We start from the raw sequence: 22,722 nt of genomic DNA on the forward strand, positions 1-22,722 counted from the left end.
ATTAGTTCTACAGTCTTAACTAGATCTAGATCTAGATCTAGATCCTGGCTAGTTTCTGTTTCAACCGGAAGCTGGAAGGTGACAATAACAACAATGTTACAGGAGTAAAGGGGTGTGCTCATGCCGCTTGCTAGTTTGTTATTGTCATACTTGTTGCTTTTCTACCAGTTTCTGCCAGAAGGCCAACACTTGTGTAGGCTATCATTTACTAAAAAAGTAGGAAACAAATCATTTCACTTTTTGGCGGTTAGGGTACGTGCCAGTAGCCTACCCCTCCAGTCTCCAGATCTTTCCGTCAGGTTTTGTTGGGCCGGCGGTACCTCAGTCAGCATATCAGTGCTCAGGTTTTAAAGGCCAGGTAGATCTAGATATTAATTGAAATACATCATGTAATATCCAGATTCTATCGGCTTTTCCAAACTTAGATTAATTCAGATTTATAAGTTAAAACTTACTTAATTTTTACATGTTAGAGTTAATCCTGTGGACCACTGTATGGTGCGATATACAGTAATTTACGATCTTTTGTGGATATCTCTGGAAGTTACAGGTCGATCTTCATGATTTTTTCACCCGAAGTTACAAAAACTTCCTCTCTATACGTTGTAGTGCATTACTGTAACAGCAGTTTAAAATTCCTATATGTTGTGGTGGTGTTTGTGTGGTAACATGTGTCTGGGATGCGCAAGGTGTCTGTTTGGTGCAACATCGTCTGGTTGAGTGCGCAATAGTACCATGTTTACAGCTCTAGATCTAGATCTAGCTCTTTTCTGACACTTTTCATCTTTCTCTATCCTGGCCTTGTCTTCTTTTCCTTGCAAGAAGTTCCTGTACTGACCATAACGGAAGGCCAAGGTCAATGAGGCGTGTTCTTTTTGGGAGCTGTGCGCCCCCTGACAGGAGATTTCCTTATACTGTGTATGTGTTTTGATAATGGATAAAAGAAAGGTGCTGTGGACACAAGATGGTGAAAGAAGAAAACAAGAATTAGACTATACGTAGACTAGTATTTTTAAAGGAAAAGGACAAAAAAGAAGAAGAAAAAGAAGTGAAAAGAAGAAATTGAAAAAGAAAGGCGCTGTGGACACAAGGAGGTGAAAGAAGAAAACAAGAATTAGACTATACCTAGACTAGTATTCTTAAAGGAAAAGGACAAACAAGAAGAAGAAAAAGACATGAAAAGAAGAAATTGAACATTTTGAAGATTAAATTTCCGTATTAATTAATTTTGACATGAATACATTAACTGATCATCTTCCAATGGCAATATAATGCATCCAAATGGAAGGAAAACAGTCTGTTTCAGTGCACAATGCAGGTCATAAAGAAATAACTTAATTGTAAAACAACCAAAGGGCCTAGAAGCCACACTATCAATGCCAAATAGCAAAAAAGCTGATATATTGTGCACTGAAACGGACTGCACAAATTTGGTCTGCTTCAGTGCGCAACCCTATCTGGCATGTTCCTGGGCATTAAGAAGCAGCCTGCGATAGTATTTATCGATTCTAGTATACATTCTACGATACATTAGAGCTAGATTAACTAGATGTGCTAAATAATCGACTACTCAAGCGCTTAGTAAATTCACCGATACCGGTTACGAAAACCATCAATATGAAGGGGCAAAACTTTCCGACACCGTAGAGTCACGTGTGTTGACAGGAACCTCCAAAATGAAAGTGAAATAAGCTGCATTCTGCGCATGCTCACAGAAAGTGACCTCGTTTTCGCTGTTCTTATCCAAAACAAAGCAGGAGACCGGGGGTTGCGCACCCAAACAGATGCGCGGTGATGCGGTTAGACTCTAGATCTAGTTAATAGATAGTATAGATCTAATCTAAATCTAGAAGGCATATATTTTAAGGAAGTGGCTATCCTCACACGGGGTGAGACTAAAAACACGATCGACCTCTCACCCCAGGTGAGACTTGCCAAAGTTGGCTATTCTCACCCGGTTTTAAACAAGACCTGTTTTTCCTAATTTCGGAATACTGTCTATCGGTGTGGATGATCAAATTGACAAAAGCAAAGAAAAAAATGACGTTATAGCACAAATATAAATATAAGTAAGCGAATTTGATCATCTACAAAGATACTATGGCTATTTAACTTTTCTAATCGAGCCGAACTACGTGGGTCGCAATTTTGTTTTGCCTGGAAGTTCTCGTAAGATCTTCTCTCTCTCTCTCTCTCTCTCTCTCTCTCTCTCTCTCTCTCTCTCTCTCTCCGTCTCTTTCTGAATACTGTCTATCGGTGTGGACGATCAAATTGACCAAAACAAAGATAAAAAATGATGTTAAAACACAAGTAAATTAAGTTGGTAATCTACAAAGATGCTACGGCTATTTTTAGTTTCGAATCGAGCCAAACTACGCGGGTCGCCATTTTGTTTGCCTGGAAGTTCCTGCACAACTTCTCTCTCTCTCTCTCACTGCCCACAAACAAAATTGCACGCTTCACAAGAGCGCTGGAACGTTTGTTCACAAAACAGAATTCTACACTTCTGTTATCACAGTGTAGAATTCTGTGGTTCACGGTGAACGCTACACTGGTTGGCCTAGGCTATCTATCACGGTGAACGCACACCGGGTGAGAATAGCCAAAAGGCCACCTAGTCTATAATTCTCACCCCTTGTGCCTGGTGAGAATAGCTCATGACCCGTTATTCTCGGTAGGCCCTAGATCTAGATCTAAATTAGATGTCTTTTTACCGAAACTCACAAACACAAAGCTTATGGAATGGGGGCTCTCGTGGCCTAGAGGTTAAGGTGTTGGCCTCTCTTTCAAAGGTCCCAGTTTCAAATCAGGGTAGCGACCGAAAAATTTTCTTCTCTAAAATTGTCTCCTTTCACCTCCTTTTCTGCTCTCTAGCAATGTTCTGTCATCTGCTTTTGTCTCCTCTTTCTGCACCCACCCCCTCACCTACTTTGCCCCCTCCTCTTGGCTCCTGACTCTTTTTGCAGCTTTTCTACTGCTACTCCTTGGCTTCTTCTTACTGCTGTCTTTCAGCCGCACCCTTTATCTTCTGGTAGGAAAGATCTAAACCTAGCCTTCTCAGACAAAGGCGAAAATTCTCGGAGGGCAAGTGTGCAAGTTGCGCATGTTAAAGATCCCTTGGTGGTCTAAAATCGATAATATATAAGAGTAGGTTTCAGCCGCCACCCTGGCAAAATTTAAACTTTCCTACCAACTGAAAATATTCTAGGTGTGTCCTGCGCACTCATATGACCTTATGCAGTTGCAAGCGCCGTAAACACTTAGGGCCTACCCCCCCCCAAAAAAAAACTCCTTGAAGCTCACCAAAACACCAAATACTCACCAAACAATGCTAAATGTAATCATTTAACGAAGTGGCTACGGGGCTACCTTGGCCGTACTGCCTTACTTAAGTATGGCTAGCTTGGCAGTCTAGCCGTAATTAGATCTAGGTTTGGCCCTATACTGACCGAAACCTGTTGAGTACACAGGTCTCATTAGATCTAGTTTGTAAAAGGTTTAGAATACATGCATGATGTTAGTAGTAAGGCACCTTTTGGTTTCGTCTGAAATACACATCTTTAGGAATTGCAAACCAAAATTTCATTTACAATTCAGCCATCATTAAGTACGGCTAGCCAGCTAGTCTAACCGTACTTATCTTAGGCCCTATATAGAAACCTGCTGAGTACACAGGTCTCATTACAGGGTGTCCAGCAAGGTCGTAAAGTCGTAAATTTGGCACCCTGGTCGCAAAGGTCGTAAATGGTAGAAAATGAGTCGTGATGATAGTAAACATTTGGTTAACCGTCGTAAATTTACCTGCGTACGGAGTAATGAAACCAGCAAGACTTTTCAGTGAACCCTAGCCGTGGTACATGACTCCGTTTTTGCCAGTCGCAATTGTATATTAATTTTCGCTCACCTTTCCCCGCCCCGAGAGTACGTTTCACGCAAAAAGGCAGCTATGGCGGCAGGCGGAAGTGTATGTGACACCGAGGCTCCATCGGGAAAAATCAAGATCTACTTTCGCTTTCGTTACCACCCAGAAATTTCCCGGCGATAGACTGAGAACGCAACATTTGTGACATGCAGGTTATGCAGTATAAACGCTGTGTCGCCATGCAAATGAAATTCAATCAATACTCAGACTTGTCACTGTGCTGTCACTTGTGTGTGTGTGTGTGGCAGGAGGGGGAAGAAAAGAAAGTACAAGCATCGTCTGGTTTATAGATTGTCGGGCTCGCCATCATGACCGGTCAGTGAACCTGCATGCATTCATGTGAGCAGTGGCGTTTTTTTGGGGTCGCCAAAGTTTATTCAAAGTCTGAGTGTTGCGAAGTATAGGACGACAGAATGGGTGAGGGGATTATTATTTTTTTTTAAGATACTCCGGGGGGTGCTGTAAGCAACACCAGAGGACTAAAACTTGAAAGCAAGTTTAAGAATTTTGAATAGATTTAGAGCCCTCTGCAAAACGCGGGTTGGTGCAGGCCATATGTGGAATCGGGATCCTTCATACCGTGTACGCCGCTTTATTGAACCCACCTTTAGTGTTTCATTGGGTGGGTGATAGTAAATTATTATAAACAATATTGTAGCTTTCTGTTCTAGACTGGCAGATTTTCTGTGTCACTGCATCTTGTCTTCCCACTGTTCTTACAACTCTCACAGTGCCTAGGTCTACTCAAGCCATTCAAGTTTGTGCTTTACTTTGAGTTTGAGCGATAATTTTTGTCTTTCACGTTCATAATATGAGTCATGACATCCAGACTGGTTTTTGACAGACTGGATATATTTTACTTTTTACCTGTATGTGGGTGTGTGTGTGCGTATTGTTATGTAACATGGCCTTGAAAATGGATGACCACCTGGAAAATTGAGAAGCCACTTTAGCAATCACCCTGTGTGCACACAATAGTAGGTCTAAATCTACCCCCACCGCCACCAGGCAGTGCTATTGACTGAAGCGTCTTTAGGCTATTTCCAAAGGGAGGATCATTTTCTTATGCACAGTAGAATTGTAAATATGGGCTCGTTTATCAATGTCATGCTCATACAGTGCCGGAACAACATATGAGGAACTACTGCTTTTTCTTTCCTCTTCCTTACTATCATCATTTTCCTCTACTTCTTTTGTATGCATGTTTGTCACTCTTGAAAACTACTATTTCCAGAGTGCCTTGATAGTCGAAGCAGACTTTGAGCTGTTGGGGCAAGAGAGATGAGCAGAAATGCCTGATTCCCCTTTTGGACTTCTCTATTGACATCCACACCTTGTTGCTCATATGACCTTGTGCAGTTGTGAGCGCCGTAAAATCCTTACTAAAACTAAAACTAAAACTAAATCTAGCGGCGAGCAAGCTTTCTATAGTCTGCTATAGTCTGTCCATCCTCTATTTTGTCGACTGGACTTCATTGTGTTATTTTCATTCCATATATTATGTAATAATAATAGATTTTTCTATATGTTATTGGTGGCGCAAATGAACTCTCTTTTTTGAGTTGGTGTGGGGCTTGATTTGCTGGGTAGTAACATTTTTTTCCAGGTAGTAAAAATTTTTAAGGAAATATTGCTGGACACCCTGTCTTTAGTAATTATTCAGGTTTAATTAAAATATGTGCGCTGTCAGTAAATCACCTTTTGGTTTCGTCTCAAGTACAAATACTTTAGGTATTGCAAACTAAAATAAATTTATTTACAATTCAGTAGGCGTCTTTCTTATTGTTTGTCAATCTAGCCATCATATAAGTACGGCTAGCCCAGCCGACTAGCCGTGATTAAGTACGGATAGCCCCTTCCATCATTTAACTGAAACAATGTCAATTTTGTATTTCAAATGAAATGTTTGTGCGTATTAAAACATACAAACAGATGGGCAGAAAGAGAAAGGGGGGGGGGGTTAAATTTTATGTAGATGGGCCCTTTTTGTCGTGAAGTGAAATCGAGATGGAGGAGGAGTAGATAATTAAGGCGAGGAATGATGACAAGAAACGTAGCGCTTTCAGTACTTTTTGTATGGTACTTAACATAATCTAATTTTTGAATCATGATAGAAGTGGAGGGAACATTCAATATATTATTATAATGGTAAATATTAAGAAGAAGATGAAGAAGAAGAAGCTTATTATCAATGGTTATTCCAAGATACTTGTAAGAGCTTACCACCTCCACCTCCTCATCTCTAATAAATAGTGGTTGCAATTGATCTTTCTTTACTCTAAAGTCTATTATTAATTCCTTTGTCTTTTTTACATTTAGTAAAAGGAAATGGTTGTCACACCAATTTGTAATTACATTTACAGCGTCCCTGTATTCATTTTTGTTTTTTGTTATAAGGCCTCATAGAGTGGAATCATCTGCAAATTTTATTAGTTTGATGTTTTTGCTATCTAAAGTACAGTCGTTGGTGTAGAGCGTAAACAAGACAGGGGAGATCACACAACCTTGGGGCGTTTCGGTGTTCGTGAATGTTAGGTAGGATTTTACACCGTTTAATTTTATAAATTGAGGTTGATTGGTTAAGAACTCAAGAATCCAAGCAATAATGTTCTTGTTAATGTTCATATGAATTAATTTGGAAACCATTATAATGTGGGGTTGGATTGTGTTGAAAGCAGATGAAAAATCAGCAAAAAGCGTCCTGCAGTAATTTCTTGGTGTGTCTATGTGTTTGTAGATGTTATTTAAAAACACACGAATGGCATCCTCTTCGCCCCTCTTGGCACAATAGGCTAATTGCATGTTATCCTGTGTGTCTTCTGTTGATTTCTTCAGTTATTTCAGAACCAGTTTTTCTAAACATTTTCTAAGGACAGATGTTAAAGCCACAGGTCTTAGGTCATTCAAATTTTGTATTGATTGTTTCTTTGGGATAGGAATTATTTCAGAGCTTTTCCACGAGAGTGGTATTATTCGTTCTTTCAAAGACATATGTTGAAAATATCAGTGTAAATGGGAGATAACTGAGTAGAACACATTTTAATAATTTTACTTTTTACTCCATCGGGTCCTCTCGCTTTGTGAGCTTTCAGATGTTTAAACATGATCTTAACCTCATTAACATTAACCACAAAAATTTACTGCTCCTTTGTTTGTTTATTAAAGCAATAGACAACTTTTTGGGGGGGAGAAATTAAATATATTTCTTCATTGTTACTATATTTATTATATGTCTCCAGGTTGCACAGTCTTTGTACAAACTTTTCGTAAAGCTTAAAATGGCTGACGTCAAGGATGTTAGCAGACAGAAGAAATATTATGTCAAGTTCACCAAAGCCCCTTTTGAGGAAGACACAACCCATGAATTCAAAGGACATAGAAATCTGAGCAAAGATGACATGCCTTGGTGGTCGATGGATAAAAAACATGAAAAGGGGAGTCGCAAGTCTGTGTCCAGGTACTATGTAGTCTTGTTGATATATATAAAAGTCTGTCATGCACAATCATTTAGGCTTAAGGCCATGCTTCAGGTTATAAAGCTTTCTTTGGGCCACTGTACAGATATAGAAGAAAACATGTGACTTTCAGTGACTAAACTATGCAATAAGTAGCTCTATTTGGAGACCATAGGAAAGATAATGTCTGTGGTAAGATAGTATAAAGAGGATGAAGGATAGGGCAATTTCTGGACGCTACATAGAGAGGTATGAAGACTAATTGTTCATAAATACAATAGTCTTTGAAGTGAAAGGCCAAAATAAACACGATTAGATCTAATTTAAAAATTTTTAAAGATTAAATCCATGCATATTTAAATAATTCACAAATCAATTTAAACATTTTCTTTTTTTGGGGTGGGAGGTTTGTTGTTATCACCTATTTGGCTACTCAAGTATGTAGAAGTTTTAGGTTTGAAGCTGAGTGGCATTTGAATTTTCCTTATCTTTTTTTTTACATTGTATATAGACCTTTAGTTACCAAGCGTTTGTCTTTCAAAATGAGATATCCCTTGTGTAGATAATAGTAGAGCTAAAACTTCAAAGGATCACTTCTTTTTTTTCAGGAATCTCTGCGGCTTTCTCAACACTGGGATGGGTGGGACAGTGTATTGTGGTATTGTGGACAACGGCGAAATCCATGGACTGAAACTGACACAATATCAGGTAAAAAGAATGGGTAGAACAGCATTTATAACTTGGTTCCAACACCTGGAATGCTTCACCCTGTAGTTTAATTATGAGAGATCAAATCTTTTTATTCATTCAAATGTCACCTTAAGTCTTTTATATTTTAAAATTACATATTAAGAGAAAGATTTCTAGTCAGAACACAATGCACTATGTGTTAGTGTTGTTTTGTAAAGCACTCAGAGCCTGTGTGCCTTAATTGGGGTTGAGTGCTAAATGTCATATATTATTATTATTATTATCATTATTATTATTATTATATTATTGTTATTATTATTTCTGTTTTTGTTGAAGAATTATATGGATTGCTGATATCTCAGCTGAATGAACATAATGTTGGCAAGATGTTTAAATGTTATAGCTCTAAAATGCACAATTTTACGGGAGAGAGAAAATATATGGGTGGTTGGCGGGTGCTCTGGTGTGGTTTGCTTCTTCTTTCCTGTCAAACATCTATCGTCCTTATCTCCCCTTCTTCTTTTTTATGTTTGTTACTCTCTTGTAACACCTCTAATCTTCTGGCGCTCATATGACCTTATGCAGTTGCGAGCGCCGTGTTCTTTTAACAGTTGTGCCGCGTGCCTGTATTATTTGTTTTTCTTTCTTTTTTCAACATGTAGAATGTGAATTTTGACAAATATTTCCTGAGCCCAAGCAATTGATACCTTAGCTTAAGAAACTGCAATAAGAAAGAATACAAATTTTTGGCTTAGCATTTTTTAGCAGCTGGCAGACGATAAACATTTGTTCTACAAATTTTGTCTGCATGCAAATTATGTCTTCATGCGAATTGTGTCTGCATGTAAGAGTCAGGGTGCAAGGACAGAATAACCACCATTCATTGTGGATTCTATCCTCACTTTATAGGGGAGTTTCAAGGTCCATACCCACCCATACGGCTCGGATCTATCTATAGAGGAATTATGTTAGATCTTGTGATTCCACCCCTCAAATGACCTTACTGTGTTGACAAGGGCATTCAATTCATTCTTGTTTTTTACTGCTGTATGCAGATCAGCCCATCCTGCCCTGTGTTGTTTGCTTGTCCCTTTCAGGTCACAGACATTGTACGTACATGGCATCTGTAACAGCTTTAAAGCTGCCCGCCCATGAAATAGTATTTATTGTGTCGACGGAGGTATGAAATATTACAATCATTGCCATCATTCATTTCAGAGAGATCACATTGTGGGAGCCATGCATGACCTCATGTCCCGCTACTCCCCACCAGTAGATCAGCGACGATACAAGGTGAAGTTTGTACCCGTGCTTGGTGCTTCCCTCACAGAGGAGGAGAGACTGGAGATGTCCAAATTCGATACCAAGTAGGTTTTAGCGATGGTACGCCGGTGGCACGTAAAATTGCCCGTATGGCTAGCCAACGGTGCACCAGCGAGCGAGACCTTATCCCCAACCTGGCCCATCTTGGAAATGTACAATGAAAACAGTGTTTGCTACCCAGGACATTATTGATTATATTGAAGATCTTTCTAAATTAGAGGCTGGTAATGACGAGGACTAGATCTACCTTGAGTGGGATATGGAGTGTGATTCTCACGATATTGATGTGAGAGTAATATAGGCGTGAATCGCTCAGGAGCTCAGTCAGAGGGGCACGGTAGCCTTAGGAGGTCAGGGCTCAAAGGGTTAAAGTTATGTTTTGACTTGCGTTTTCCTGATTCTTTACTCCTCAGCTTTTGAATGACATATTGATGTCTAAATGAACATAAAATCACTTGAAACGAAAATAAAACGTGTGTCTATGTGCAGTTACATAAATGTGCTCTCATAGCTTTATGTGCCGAAATTGACAGCTTCCAGCCCCATGTGTGTATATTTTCAGCAGCACTTGTACCTCCCACCGCCCCAAGAACGTATGCTCAGTTTCAGGGTGTACCGAATTTGCGCATTTTTTCAAAATTAGTGAACCTAATTAAACTTTAATTTTCATATTATTTGTTTACTTGCCTTTAAACATTGTTATATTCTATCATTTATACTTCATTACAAAGATACTACTTCACTTTTTAGAATGCAAGCCTCTTTTTCTGAAATACTGCTGTGTTGGCTAGGACTGGGGTTAGGGAGTGCACAAAAATGGCTGAGGCTGAAAGGGTTAATAGACATTTTCAATAGAGTGCATATATATGGATAATGCTTAAGTTTGTTCTAAAAAAAAATAGTGAATATATAAACCTATAAAAAATTGATAAATTGAATTTGTCAATATTTTACCTTTGAAGACTGTTCCACTGCTTTTCACTCTGATAAGTGTGTGTAATATTATCTCAGTTTGATAGGCTGCATTTCCTTTTGTCCATTATCTATGTATTTGCTATTTTCTTTTTTCTTCTTTTTTTTCCTTCAGGGAGGTGGTGAATGAGGAGGAACGCAAACAGCCGCACAAGTACAGGACCCCTCACTATTGCTGGTGTGACAAAGACATGATGGCCCAGTTTGAACATGTGAGTAGGACAGTTATTTTGTGCGGCGTAGTGGTTTGTTGGAGTTTTCTATTGAGCTGTCTGATTGTTTTACCTCTTCTTAGTGTTTCTTTTATTTCAATCTGTCCCTGGCTAGATTTAGTAGATATAATAGCAATTGATTTCACTGGAATCAGCTTAAACCAAACACGATTAATCCGTTGATAATATAGAATGTGAAATAGTTAAAGCTTGCTGTTGAACGGGGATGTGTGGTAGTGATAAATGGTATTCATTATTTAGTATTATTATCGGTCTTATTATATAATTCAGGTGTTTTTATGCCCCCCTTGACACAATTGAGATCATTTAGGAGGCAAACTTCTGACCCTACTTAGCAGGGCTAACCCGAGCAGGGAGGGATACAACATCCCAGCAGAAAGACTGAGGTACTCAAAAGAAATCCTTTCCTCTCGGGAATCAAACTCTGGTCTCCAGCGTGCTCCAGTGAAGTGCCTAACTGCTACATCACAGATGCTGGTTCAGTCACGTCTGTTTAGTCTTTCTGAGAATTTCTACTGTTATAAGATGTCCATTTTTAAATTGTTTTCTAAGCTTGAATTCATGAGGTGTTTTGCTTGCCTTTGTTTATGTTTTTTTTCTTTCTTATTTGTATGTTGTGGGGTTTGAGGTTTTTGTTGTTGTTGTTGTTTTGTTTGTTTTTTTTTTGTTGTTTTTTTTGGGGGGGCGCTTCTATTCTGTCTACTTGATATCATGTGCAACTAAGTGATGGTAATTGGCATGACGAACTAAATAATTCTGCTTTTTTGGTGTATTGGACTAAATTGCTTTGGCTTTATCTTTGGTTATACTAGTTTGCTTCTCTTGTTTCTTTCTGTTGTCCAGCTAATTTTATTTAGTTTGCTGTTAAGTTAACCATATTATTCATTAAGTGGTGTTCTTACTTTCTACATGTTTTCCTCCTCTTGTGTGTTTTGTGGCCTGTCCAAAGACATCTTGTCTGCTGTTATCTCAGTTTCTATCACTTGTGACTATGATGTGTATGAAACTGGTCGAATCCCATTAGAGTGGATGATTGTTGGGTTCTCTGGTGTGGTTTGCTCCTTCTTTCCTATCAAACATCTATCGTCCTTATCTCCCCTCCTTCTTTTTTGTGTGCTGTAACTCTCTTGTAACACCTCTAATCTTCGGCTCTTATATGACCTTATTGTATTGCAAGTGCTGTAAAACTCTAAAACAAATCCCATAAGATGTTCTTGAATTTGGTTGTTTTGGGAGTAGGCATTGTTTCCAGTTTGACTATGACCGAGGGTATTGATGGCAAATTAGAGGTCCCAAGAGGCATCACCTCTTTTACTTTTAATGATAAATAGCTTTTCAGTTTTGAAATAGTGTAAGCCTAAACCAAAACATTATACAGAACCTTAATTTGAATAATAGGTGATGATATGGTCTTACACAAGGCTAATACATTGAATAGGTGGCGCATAAAAGGAGGGAAGAAGGAGGCTTTCGAGTAATTTGAAATTTGGAATATTCAATAGGCTCAATTTATATTTTGATGGATGGAGACGTAGATTTATCAGTTCTTTCTGTGCTATTGTTTCAAGTTGGTAAAAGTACTGGGTTTTTATTTTAGTGTTAATTTTTATTATTGCTATTGTTTGTTTTTGTTTTGGGGGGGGGGGTGGTTCTACTGTCGGTATTTTCACGTTCGATAGTTAATTGTAAAGTGTCTGTGAGTTAAAATGTGCTGCCTATATGCAACTTTATTCAAGGACAGTTTAGTCCAAATATTTATTTAATCGTTAAACTCACTTAAGCATGAGCTATTTTTCACCCAACTACCATTGTAGCCTGATAGTTTTGGGGTATATTGAATCGTTGACCACAAAAAGATTGAAAACTGTCTTAATTTTTTTTTTTATGCAACTAAAGAAAGAAAGAAATACTCTCACAGAAAAAGAAAAAGAAAACTGCATCTAATTTGTCCAAATAGTTTTTATTTTATCAATATTTTGAAATGGCAATGTCTGGGGGTAAAGCAATTTTTTTTTTGGCCCAATTTATAATCAAATCATTTATCGCTGTGCGGGAATGACTGGCTTAATCCGGTGCAGCTAAAAAAGTATCGCATATAACCTCACAAAATTTTTTACGAAACGAAATAAGTTGTTGAACTGTTGGCCCGTTGCTTCGCGTGGCTTGTAACAAAAAAACAACGGAGATATTGATCAATAAAGAGCGTTCTATAAATACATGGGATTAGGGCACGGGCCAGCGGGGCATTGTGTAAATAAATTGGAATAGGCTCAAATGAGTTAAATCCTCCAAAAGTCTGGAACTGACGGACAACCCTTATTGGCGTGGATTGATGTTATCATAGAGAAGGAGATAAGAAAGATACAACAGTGTTACAACTGCAATGAAAAGGCCTGTAACTAATCCTGCTCTCTGAAACAAAGATAACTTTTATTGCTCTACTTGCTGCAATTGGTTAGCAGAAATTAAATTATGTGCCCATACTATCTGTGAGTTCTTGAGTTTAGATTATCGCTTGGTGCTACAAAATGGATGATTTTAAAAAAATCAGGAACATTAAAAAAAAAATATATATATATATAAATCTACTAATTATGTTTGAGCGTAATAAATATTTAAATTATTTAATAATTATTCTTAAATACCCAATAAATATATGCCACCTCCCCACCCCCTGCCCAAACAGGGTATACTCATCTCTGACTACGTCATCGAGTACAAAATCTTGCCTTGGGAACCAGACGGGGAGGCCACGGGAGGTCTGGGTTCCCTCCTCAACCTCCACCCTATCCACGCAGACGAGGAGGGGAAGATCTACTTCCGGCGTCAAGCAAGTCTGATTCAGGTAATATTGAGTGCACGATGGCTCATTTGACTCTTTGGCATAGTTGAGGCCATCCAGGATTTTCCTTCAAGGAATTGCGTAAACTGCCTTTATTTCCACAATTTGATTATATCCTCCAAAAACAACTAGACCTAGATTCTGTGTTTGAATTTGGAAATTTTTATAAAATTGTGTCAAAATGGTACTTTTTGCCCCTCCATAGTGAAAAAAATCGAGCTGGCCCGACTCAGTTCAACTGAATTGGATTGATAGTGTGCACTGGGCATAAATCTCACTCTTGTTTGTTAACTTCCTTTTTTTTCTTTCTACTTTTTATTGTTTTGTTTGTTGTTGCTTTGTTTAGTGACAGTGTATTTGTTGATTTCAAACTCAAGATTGTTTTCTGATGTGTTAAAATGTTTTTGACCCTTTAGGCTTTAGGGTTAAAAAAAAAATAAATGAAGGAAGTAAATCAGTTATGGTTTTGGATGCACATGTGCTGGCTTGGCTTTCTTGTTGTTCTACTTATGGCTGGTTTGTTTCTCAGTTGCCTTAAACATTAATCTCCGTTTGGAACTTCCTTGACTGGAGTCAAGACTTTTGTTCGTGCATGCACATACACATACAGCTAGCACAAGCACGCCGCCCCCATATACGTGTACAATTCCAAAAAAAAAGGGTGGGGGGAACACCAAAAAAACCCACTCATGCGCACACACACTCACACACACAAACACACACACGCACACACACACACACCACAGCGGATAAAATACCGTCCAGACCGCTCACTTAGTTTTCCTTCCCCAGTTCCTCCCCGACCATCCTCACCACCCTGCCCGCCCCGCCCGACAGCCCAGCGCATAGTCATAAATCACTTGTCAGAGGGGTTAATTGGGGTGACCGCAGCGTCACTCCTCCTGTGCCGGGGCAGTAGTAAATATGGCGTTTTAGTGCGAATTGAAAGTCTCCTAACTCTGAAACTATAAATGCTACAAGGCCGATTGAGATTTCATTGTAACGTGCTATGTTTGACCTGTAGGCCGGTATAACTTGTTTTCTTGTAAGTCCGATTATATCAGTTTTACAAGGGATTTAAGTAAGTCTGTGATTTTCAAACTGGCATCTTCAATGTTTAGAACTTTTTCAGTTTGGATTTAGATATATCAATCCGGCCCCCAACGATTTAAACAGAAATTCATGTATCAACTGTGGGGACAATTTTCATTTACATGTGCAAGTTTCAAATGCACGAAGTTATTCTATGATTTTCTGTGATTTTTTAAAAATACCAACCCACCACTCTGAACATTCATCCTTGCTGTTTTTAGTTTTCTTGCCTCTACTACATCTGAATTTCGTTGTCAATTTTAACAATATTTTTGTCATGGAGAGCCACACTCAACATGATCATATGGTGGGCATTGTGCTCAAACATCATCGCCTTCTTGAGGAGGCTGCACATGATATAGATGTACAGCTGGTCCATGATATAGATGTACAGCTGGTCCATGATATAGATGTACAGCTGGCACATGATATAGATGTACAGCTGGCCCATCAATCTATGGAGAATTGCACGCCTGGAATAGGACAAAATGTGCATATCTACGGCAAAAAATGAAAGAGGGCTGGAAAAAAACGAGGACATTCAATTGTTACAGGGCTGTCAGATTTTGTCGGATAATCCACGAGAAGCAGAGAGATTTGAGAGGAAGGGTTCTAGTGTACATGATCAGCTGTCAGAGTTAGAGTTTGAGGAGCTTATTCCAAGGTCAAGTCCTGCCTGCTCTGAATTTGATAACATCCTCAAACAACACAACATCACACCACAGGCCTACCACAGCCGTTCATTTATAGGAAGCCACTGCCAAAAATACATCACAGCCCATGTGTACAGACAGCTAGCATCATTTTTAGCAAAAGGAACAGTTGCATGTACACGAAATCAAAGCATAATAGACACCGCATTAATTGTTCTGAGAGAGAAATTTGTTCACGTAAAAGACACCTTCAAAGATATCCACACAGTAATTGCACATGGAAAGCCAATCACTTTAGAGAGAATACCACATATTCAGTCATGCATCACACGATATATGTCTTTATACAGAAACATATTTGGCAAATAAAAGGTCTTGAGTCGATAGTGCCGTAAAACACGTGCTACTCAATCAAAATCGATCAAAAGAAAAGGTCATCCCCAAACAACACATCCTGCGTTCCTTGGATACAAAAATGTGGGTTTGGAATGGCCTTCCATGGTGAGCAAGGGGGTGAGCTCATTCATGCAACCGTGGCCTAACAGACAAAGAAAAACACGTCAAAACAATGATGCAGTCACAACACGTCCAACCCACCCTGAGCTACTCTGTCGTGTGCACCACCCATCAAAAGACGAAAGCTTACAGCGGAAAAATGAGATAATTCCTCCAGTCCAGCAATATTGTGTTCTTTTTGTATTTTGTGTTTAGGTTGTGTTTTCATAAGTGTATCGGCAAGAAAAGATCTGTTCTGTAGTTACATGTATCGTGGATATCGCTATGAAAAAACAAGGTCGCAAAGCAAGAGTATTGCAAAAATCAACTTCAAACCTGAATAATTACGGATCCAGAAACTTCGTGCATATGCCCCTTTGTCAGTACAAATTTCATTATGTTCTCAGTCCTGTGTGCAAATTTGATTGAATTCGTTGGGGGCAATCATATTTAAATCGATGTTTATAATTGATTACCCATGACACATTTATCAAATTAAGTCCCCTTTTTGAGAACTTCACAGCTTTTAAGTGTAATGTACCATGTTCTTCCGATTTCTTCATTTTCTTCCTTAATATGTTGAATATTTACGTGGTCTTTATTAAAATATTCATCTTACATTAGCTTTGGCTCACTGTGCTGGTAAACTTTGCAAAAAATACAAGAGCGCTGCCGGTGTTCGGCTGATTAGGGAAATCCCCGGCGGCGCAGGTAAATGACCCCATGACCTGGGGAAGCGCGGGCTTGCTTGCCTCGCGCCAGCCAAAACTAAATGGGCGCTCTATAACCGCTGTGACACACACATATTTGCACACACTGACAATGCGAAACTGCCAAAAACAGAAAGGGACACTTGCAATGCATCGTCGCCTGTATTGTAAGATTGAACTTAAGTAAAAACATAACTCAAGACTTGAACTCATCTTCTGTAATACTGTGGTCTCCGCCTAAACGCACGCCATTCAAAAGCATGCTTGCCCAAACGCACGCTTGCGTCATATGACGAGTTTTTAACTATATGATTTAGACGTACAAACACACGGTCACTTCCTCTAAACGCACGCTCCGATCCACGAAACATGTCGACAGGCCAAGCTTGACAAGGGAAACTTTCTCTACAGCCTACACAGCTTGCAAGACAAGCCTAGAAAACCAGATATTTGGTGAGAGTGCCCCTCACGTCGAACAAAGCAGTGTTTTCACCCCCGACTTTCCAAGAACACATAGGTCTAGGACTGGTCGGTGAAATGTTGGGGGTTGGGGGACTGAAATGTTTTTTGATTGGTCACTGGAAATGCATCTTTGAGAGAAGGTTTCCCACTCATGTTTGGGTGACCGCATGTAATGTTTAGTTAGACTTAAGTCTATGATGCGCTTCACTTGTGAATGCTGTAAAGCACTAGAGATAGGCCTCTATAGGATTAAAGATTAATTAAGTAAGCCTAATCAGCTGCGCTCAAAGAACTTATAATGTGCTTGTTCAACGAATCACAAGAGAAATGTTTCTTTGAATGTAGAGATCTATGCTTTTGATGTCGTCCATGAATTTATGGTCTGGGGTGGTCGCTTGGGAGGCCACTTGGCTGGGCCGTCATCTCTATGACTATCACCAACAGTTTCCTCTTAGGCTATCTGTTCCAGACATTTTATGGTGCGTATCATTACATCGAGTTCGAGTCTGTCCTTCAGCCATGCCCATCCCCAAGGGGGGTCACTAGAATATCAAGGCGTCCCTTCTTCCCTTTGCAAAGGTTCATGTAAACACATGCTCCGTATAAACACACGCTAAGGAGCCCTCCCCAGAATCATGCGTTTATGCGGAGACTACTGTATAGGATGGACTTTGTTTTTGTGGATAATCAGAGGACACTATTTTCACTATTAGATAATCAGAGAGTATTATTTTCCTGTGGACAGTGACTGTATATTATTTCTGAACAGTTTTTTGTCTTGTACCAGATCATTTTCTTTAGCACTTTGTTATTTTTTTCCTACCACAGTACACCACCTCGGAAATAGCTAACCTGTCAAGGTATGAATCAAACAACAGATGTCAGAACATTGTAGACGGGTAGGTCGTCATGTGCATTGTTTTAAATACTTACTGGGCTTGAGCTTAATCAGTGATTTTACATTGGAATGCCCCCCCCCCCCCCCCACACACACACACTCACAGTTATATTTTAAAACCTATCTTTCCAGTGCTTGTGTGTGTACTTGTACCCTATGTTGATCTTCAGTTTCAAAACACAGGTTCATAGTGTAATTGTTAGGCTCTTTGCTGTTGCATGCAGAAGATACAAATAGATTCACTGGAGTGGGGAAGGTTTTATCAAGTACTTAGTCAAACCTGTTCGAACTCTAATGACCGCCTTGTAATTGCATTGGACAATCATCTGTACCAATGACCACTATCCATTTTCTTCTTCGTTTATTGTTTTAGTTTTTGTATTGTAATGACACTGAGGGTGGTTGGCGGGTGCTCTAATATGGTTTGCTTCTTCTTTCCTATCAATCAAACATCTATCGTCCTTATCTCCCCTTCTTCTTTTTCATGTTTGTTACTCTCTTGTAACACCTGTAAATACTGTAATCTTCTGGGGCTCATAAGACCTTATGCAGTTGCGAGCAGCGTAAAACCTCTACAAAAACTAAAACTAAACTATAATGACACTAAGCAAGAGGGCCACTTTTCTTCTGGACATTGAATGGGAGACAGTCTTCTTAGACAGTTTTGACTGTATCTCCATTTTTGGCAAAATGGAAGCAATACTCCTTCTAAATGATTTATTGTGTCGATGGGGGTGTAAAAGCTCTTCTTTTACAATTGCAATTACAAGTTACAAAATGTCATTTTATTTCTGAGAGGTTATTGCCAAATTGGAACTGCTCATTGTGTTCATGTAAAGAAGTGATTTTGGTCGAAGTAGGCTCCCTGAAAATGGTTTTTACTTTCTTAAAGAGAAAACCTTAACTCACTTGAGCCTGAGCTATTTTTCACCGAACAACCATTGCAGCCAGACACTTTTGGGGTATATTGAAGCGTTAACCACGAAAAGACTATGAAAGTAAGTCTTAAGATGATACCAATAACTTTACATGACGAAAAATTAATTTTAGAGCATATGATTAGCGAGAAAATGGCACCCAAAGTTGGTTTATTTCCTCAGCTTGAGAGTCTGTAGAGACTGAAAATTTACTTTTTTTTGGCCTTTAATCAGCGTTTTCCCAGTGGAATCCACACAGAAATGTTTTTTAAAGGGCATGAGAGGTGTTGAGTCAGAGGACAAGAATTCGATAGAGATTCCCATACCTGCTGAAGAGTGCCTGTTTCTTTACTTTCATTGCTTTGACGAGTGCCTGATTTCACTGCGTCATGACACAAATGACGGCTGGGAGAGGAGACAGGCCTGCTGATGTCGCGAGTCGTGATAATGTGGTTAGGCTACCGGACTCGTAATCGTGAGGTTGCGGGATCGGGGGTTCAAGCCTCGGGCCCGACGTTGTGTCCTTGGGAAAGGCACACTACACGTATTTTCCTCACTTCACCTAGGTAGAAATGGGTACCCAGCCATAGACAGCGAAAGATCTTGTTAGTATGGTAGTGTTTTAGCGCCTATAAATGGCTGCTTGCACTGTATGCTTCCCAGGAAGTTAATTTTGTTTCAGAATGTGATCAGGTCTGCTGGGGTAATAGTATAGATTGTGAAGCGCATAGAGCTTGCTGTTGAGCGGGGATTTGCGCTATACAAATGCTATTATTATTATTATTTATTTAAAGTTATCATAATTTTAAAATGCATCAAGAGAAAGAAAGAAATGCTCTCAAAGAAAAAGAGAACTGCATGTAATTTGTCCAAATAGTTTGAATTTTATCAATTATTTTGAAATGGCTATGTCTGCGGGTAACGCAATTTTTTTTGCGCCCAATTTATTATTAAATCATCTATCACAATTCTTGGGGGGCTGACTTACTTCGTTACAGCTCAAAAAGTTTCGCTCATAACTTCACTAAATTTTTAATGAAACGAAACAAGTGTGTCAACTATTGGCTCGCTGCTTCCCATAGTTTGTAACTAAAAAATACCGGAAATATCGGTTGATAAAGGGCATCCTGCAAATACACGTGAATAGTTATCATTTATGCCATTATCCTTGACTTTTAGTTTGCGTTCATTTTTTTTTCATTTCAATTTTTTTCTTAGATTTTTATTTTTAAAAACTGTATGCTTGTATATAAATTTATATGATTTGAACTAATACAAGCATAAGGAGGCACAGGGTCAACTCTTTCTCAGACTTTCTGTAGTTTGCATTTACTTTTTTTAGGTGTGTGTAGATTTGAGAAATTTCTTGAGGTTTTTTTCTGTGAATGTCTTCTTACTTAATCTCTTTATACCATGCTGTCAATGAGGAAACCTGTAGTGTAGAGATTGGTATTGATAGTAATGTAATTTATGTATAAATTTATTTGTTTTTGCAGGCTGAAAAAAGAGATCGCCCGAAGGAAGTCTTCCATTGCACTCAAAGAGATGGAACCAAAGTCTCCCCATTCCAAATCATCTTCCAGCTCCTCAGTTGGCTCTTAGTGATTATGATGTGTGATAGAAAACTGAACTGAAAGCAGTATTATTAAAATGTTGAAAAGAGTACAAAGCCATATTTGTAGGCTGTATGAGACTTAACAAATCTTCTATTTAAAAAAAAAATGTTACGAGGTGGAAAATTGTTGACTGATGTCTGTTGTGCAATGGCTTGGCTTTTTCCCCATTCTATTACGCAAAAGGTGTGAGGTCGATTCCCACATACAGAAGGCGATATTAATTATGGAGTATCTCCAGCTTTCTGTTGGAGTGTTGTATCCCACTCAGCTCGGGATGACCTTGACAGGCAGGTTCAAAGTACTCTGGCTCCTGAATGATGTTTATCGTGTGTGTCAGTGGATAAGTAAAGCATTTAGAGTCAAGAGAATAATCCTGCCAAACAAAGAACATGTCTTGATAGTGGCTGTCTTTGGAGGCACCTTGAAGGTTTCTTTATGCCCTTTCTTCAGTGCCTGATTATACATGTACCACTCAGGTATACCTGTTATATGGTTGATGAGCACGCAGACAAATTTGTTTTAAAATTCCATGTGTGTCAATAGTACGAGTACAGTCAATATTCTTTTCTAATGTGTTCATTCATATGCTTTTATACTACTGATTTTTGTGCTGCAGTCACCTTATTGTGCTCTGCACTGCACTTGTGCTTTAATATACCTTACTTTTGCCATTTTAAAAGATTGAAAGTTTGCAATTTGTATAGCTTTGAATTCTTTTCCATTTCAAAGTTGATGTATTTGATGATTGAAAGAGTGTGGATGGAATGACCCCTCTATATAGTTCAAAGATGAGTGAGGGAGAGTAAAGAGCAGTCGTGCATATTGTTCATTTTTTCTCTTTTTGAAGGCGTATGTGGTCAAAGTAGGCCTATGTCTTTTATTATTTTACATTAATGTACATTTTATTTGAAATGTCCAGTGGATGTAAAATTCCTACCTGTGTCTTTTTGGAACTGGTGGACCACCTGGAAACAGTTTTAGGGACTTATGGCTTGCACTTTCTGGTTTGGGTAGTCCTCTGCCTTTCGCCATTTTGGGCTACACATTTGGGCAAGAAAGCTAGTTTGTATTTTGTATTTTATATTCTTTCAGTTATTTGAGTTATAAGGCGAAATCTACTCTGTTGCTTGGTGCTAATTTTGAATACTTTCTTCATAATGCCATGGATACTTATTCTGCGTATATGTATTATGTTTTCCAATTTGTATACAGGATACATGTGGAAATAATTCGTAGGCAATTTTTTTTTTTTACAACCCTTCCCCTCTCTAACAAAATAAGGCCCTATCTTTTGCCTGGTACTGCAAAAATAATTTTCCCAGGGGAAAAAAAACAAACAAAACAATGTACTTTTTAGCTTTCTGGTCTGTTGGAAACATGTTTAACATGTTACGATAAAACTTGAAGATGATAATGTTGCTGCTATGGCAATGTAAATAGCGGTCGGTTCTTGGATAGACGGATGGATGGATGGGTGGATAGATAGAGAATTGGACAGACAAATAGATAGAAAGGCAGTTAAATAGATAGACTGGCAGGTAGAGGAGAAGGTAATAAATAGATGTGTAGGTAGGTAGGCAGATACATAGATAGAGTTGTTGATGGGTTGGTAAATAGCTTAGTTTGTATTACATTGTATAGACATAGATAGGTTGATGGATGATGGATAAAAAGGTAAGGAGTAGTTGGTATATACTTATGTGTCTGTCTTTGTATCTCAGAGTGTTTTTTTTCTTCAATGAATGACATTTCCTCTATGCATGCTTTTGGCTTTTTGAAATTTGATTGAATCTTACTTGAATTAAGAATCTCCCACCGGCTGATAAAACAGATTAATATGTAAATATAAGATTTTAGGTTACAAGAGATACTGTGTTTCCATATATCTGTACAGCTGAGCATTCCGATGTGTTTTGTGACACACTTAAATGTTGACAAGTTTTGTTGAATAAATACACATTATATAAGACTCATTGTGGGTATTTTTCTGTTCTTTTCCAAAAATGGTGAAATGGTTGAGGTTTAACACATCTTCCAACACTATTATTAGAGAGACGGAACCTCTGAGTTTAACATCCATCTCCCAAAGGACCGAGCCAAATTGAAAATTTGTTTAAAGTTAAAGTGTCTTTCCCAAGGACACAACGTCGGAAAGAGCTGAGGCTGGAACCCCTGGACATGCAATCTCACAATCAATTATGGGTCTGGTAGCTTAACCTAACCACTGGGTTAGAGACACCGCAATTCTGTTCTTTGGCAACTTTGTGCTGGTGACCTATTTAATAGGAAACTGCTGTTACAGGGTTCCTCTTCGTAAATCTGTCCTGGTGATTTTATGCACCCGGCATAATTTAGCAAAATTTGATCATTTTTGCATAATTTCTGATTATTTTCCTTTATCATAGTTAAAATTAACACAGAACCGCCTAATTTCACATTTTT

The 22,722-nt window shown here is 38.7% G+C and overlaps 1 protein-coding gene across 6 annotated transcripts; it reads left to right on the forward strand.

Annotated features, from left to right (window-relative positions):
• Nucleotides 1–56: 56 nt before the first annotated feature.
• LOC101860387 lies at nucleotides 57–22,253 on the forward strand. 6 transcript variants are annotated; one of them, XM_035973987.1, is made up of 8 exons: nucleotides 57–216; nucleotides 7,162–7,379; nucleotides 7,986–8,085; nucleotides 9,286–9,434; nucleotides 10,478–10,574; nucleotides 13,282–13,440; nucleotides 17,678–17,709; nucleotides 20,161–22,253. In XM_035973987.1, the coding sequence occupies exons 1-8, from the start codon at nucleotides 121–123 to the stop codon at nucleotides 20,264–20,266; spliced, it is 957 nt and encodes a 318-aa protein (XP_035829880.1). In that variant the 5' UTR covers nucleotides 57–120; the 3' UTR covers nucleotides 20,267–22,253. The 6 variants fall into 6 exon arrangements, with proteins under 6 accessions (XP_035829880.1, XP_035829884.1, XP_035829881.1 ...); XM_035973991.1 differs by having other exon boundaries at nucleotides 57–112; nucleotides 17,678–17,748; XM_013091551.2 differs by having other exon boundaries at nucleotides 58–358; nucleotides 17,678–17,748.
• The last annotated feature ends 469 nt before the right edge of the window (nucleotides 22,254–22,722 follow it).

The sequence above is a fragment of the Aplysia californica genome, unplaced genomic scaffold, assembly GCF_000002075.1.
Source record: "Aplysia californica isolate F4 #8 unplaced genomic scaffold, AplCal3.0 scaffold00040, whole genome shotgun sequence".
NCBI classification, from domain to species: domain Eukaryota; kingdom Metazoa; phylum Mollusca; class Gastropoda; order Aplysiida; family Aplysiidae; genus Aplysia; species Aplysia californica.